Consider the following 2,218-nt stretch of genomic DNA (forward strand, 5'->3'; position numbering starts at 1 on the left):
ATTCTCCTGCCTCAGCCTCCTGAGTGGGTGGGACTACAGACATGCGCCACCATGCCCAGCTAATTTTTGTATTGTTAGTAGAGACGAGGTTTCACCATGTTGGTCAGGCTGGCCTTGAACTCCTGACCTCGTAACCTGCCCACCTCGGCCTCCCAAAGTGTTGGGATTATAGGCACGAGTCACTGCACCTGGCCGATCACTGGCCTCTTTGACTGTAGGCAGATCAAGGACTTGTGCCCATCTCCCTAGGGAATTGCGGCCAATACGAGAAAACAGATGAGAAGGGCCAGAGTGGGGGACTGCCCTTGGGAGATCTGAGCTCTGTTGGACTCATGGACCACATGGGGCTCTTACCTCATGAAACTCCAGCGAGGACTTCTGCATACTCTGCTGACACATCGAACACCCAACCTAAACACACACACACACCAGATGTGAGTCCACCCAGCACCCAGGGCCTGCCCCACATCCACTTTGGCTCACAGTTCTGGGTTTCGGTCTGTGAATTCCTACAGGGCAGGGATCCGGTGTGCCTACCTCAGTCTCTCTCTAGCACCCAGCCCAGTGTTCAAGAAGTGGTTTGTCAGACCAGTCTGAGTTGCAATGGCTGCCTGAGCTTGAGTATCTCCAGAGAGACAGATCAGGGGCCCCAGGAGGAACGGACATGGAAAGATGGGAAATGAAGCTCAACCTCACTGCCTTCCAGGGCCTTCCTTTTTCACGTCCTCTCTTTACAGATCTCAAGAGAACAGCCAATCTTTCCTGAAACCAGAACCTCTTGCCTGTGCCAGCTCCATAAGCCTGTAGGGACAGGATTGGAAATGGGAAAACTGGAGGTAGACTCAGATTAGCATGAAAAGGCAGGATTAACATTTCCTTTCCACGGGGCTTCGTGTGGAGGGGCTGAATGACTTCCCATGACCCTCAAGTGAGTCTCTGCCTGGGGGACTGGACCCTTGCCTTAAGTCCCCAGCCCTCGCTCCAACTCCCAGACCCCATCTCTCCTGCAGGGAGGACTGAACACTCACCTTGACTCCCGGACCCCATCTTACCTGCAGGGAGGACTGGGCCCTCGTCCCCCGACTCTCAGACCCCATCTCTCCTGCAGGCAGGACTGCACCCTTGCCCCAATTCCCAGACCCCATCCTTGCCACTTCCTCACCTGCTGGTGCTCAACCTTGCAGTGCTCCTCCATGTTTTTCCTGGAGACAGGCTCCTCACACTCTGGGCACAAGACCAGGAACCGAAGGCAGTGAGCCTCATGGAGGGCGAAGTGGGCAGAGGCTACGTGTCTTTTGCTACAGGGTCAAGGTGGGGGGATGGGAAAGCAGACTTATTTTCAAATTATAAAACATGGAGCTGTATTTCATACCCAGGGCTAGATCTCCAGAGGCCTTAAGCACTGAACATGTGATGATGATGACCTCCTGCCCCACACTCCCTGTGTGGGTCCAAAACCAGAACAGCGGGGCAGCATCGAATAAGAATAAGGACGTTCTGCAGAGCTCTTACATTGCTGGGGCGGGGCATGGGAAGGAGCAGGAGGGAGGAATTACCAAGGGGCACGGGGGAGGTTTGGGGGTGATGGTGTTTCATGGATGTGTATAACATAGGCCAACACTTACCAATTACTACCCTTTAAAATGTGCAGTTTATTTGTAGGTCAATTATACCTCTATAAGGCTGTTTTTAAAATGAAACATTTCACTTTAAATAATGTAAACAATTAAATTATTTCAATTTAAACAATTCGAGAGAAGTGCCAAATTCTCTTGAATCTTTTTTCTGGTTTTCTGGTGCCCCTGTTTGGTCCACAGTGTTAGGAACGCAGCCCTGCTAGACTCATGCTTCCCGCCAGGGCCATGCCAACTTCCAGAATCTCCAAAGCGAGAGCTTCCCGTCTCTCCTGCCTCCAGGTTCACCTGCACTAACTCACAGAGACTCCGAGGTTCTTCCCAGAGACCACAATGAAGGAAGGGTTCTGAGCCTCCCACTTCCTGGGCAGGGCGTTTTTCTCCAACCAGCCTCTTCACCAAGAAGCGCCCGTTTTCGGCTGGGCGCCGTGGCTCATGCCTGTAATCCCAGCACTTTGGGAGGCCAAGGCGGGAGGATCACCTGAGGTTGGGAATCCAAGACCAGCCTGACCAACATGGAGAAATCCCATCTCTACTAAAAATACAAAATTAGCCAAGTGTGGTGGCTCACGCCTGTAATCCCA

General features: G+C 52.5%; 1 protein-coding gene across 1 annotated transcript in view; it reads right to left on the reverse strand.

The window, feature by feature from the left end:
* The window catches only part of XAF1 (XIAP associated factor 1), a 29,338-nt gene that overhangs the window by 19,950 nt on the left and 7,170 nt on the right, over window positions 1-2,218 (reverse strand). The window contains 3 exon segments of the mRNA XM_011994744.1: window positions 189-245; window positions 355-411; window positions 1,163-1,298. Of these exon segments, the coding sequence (XP_011850134.1) occupies window positions 189-245; window positions 355-411; window positions 1,163-1,298 (250 nt within the window).

The sequence above is a fragment of the Mandrillus leucophaeus genome, unplaced genomic scaffold, assembly GCF_000951045.1.
Source record: "Mandrillus leucophaeus isolate KB7577 unplaced genomic scaffold, Mleu.le_1.0 Scaffold46, whole genome shotgun sequence".
NCBI classification, from domain to species: Eukaryota; Metazoa; Chordata; class Mammalia; order Primates; family Cercopithecidae; genus Mandrillus; species Mandrillus leucophaeus.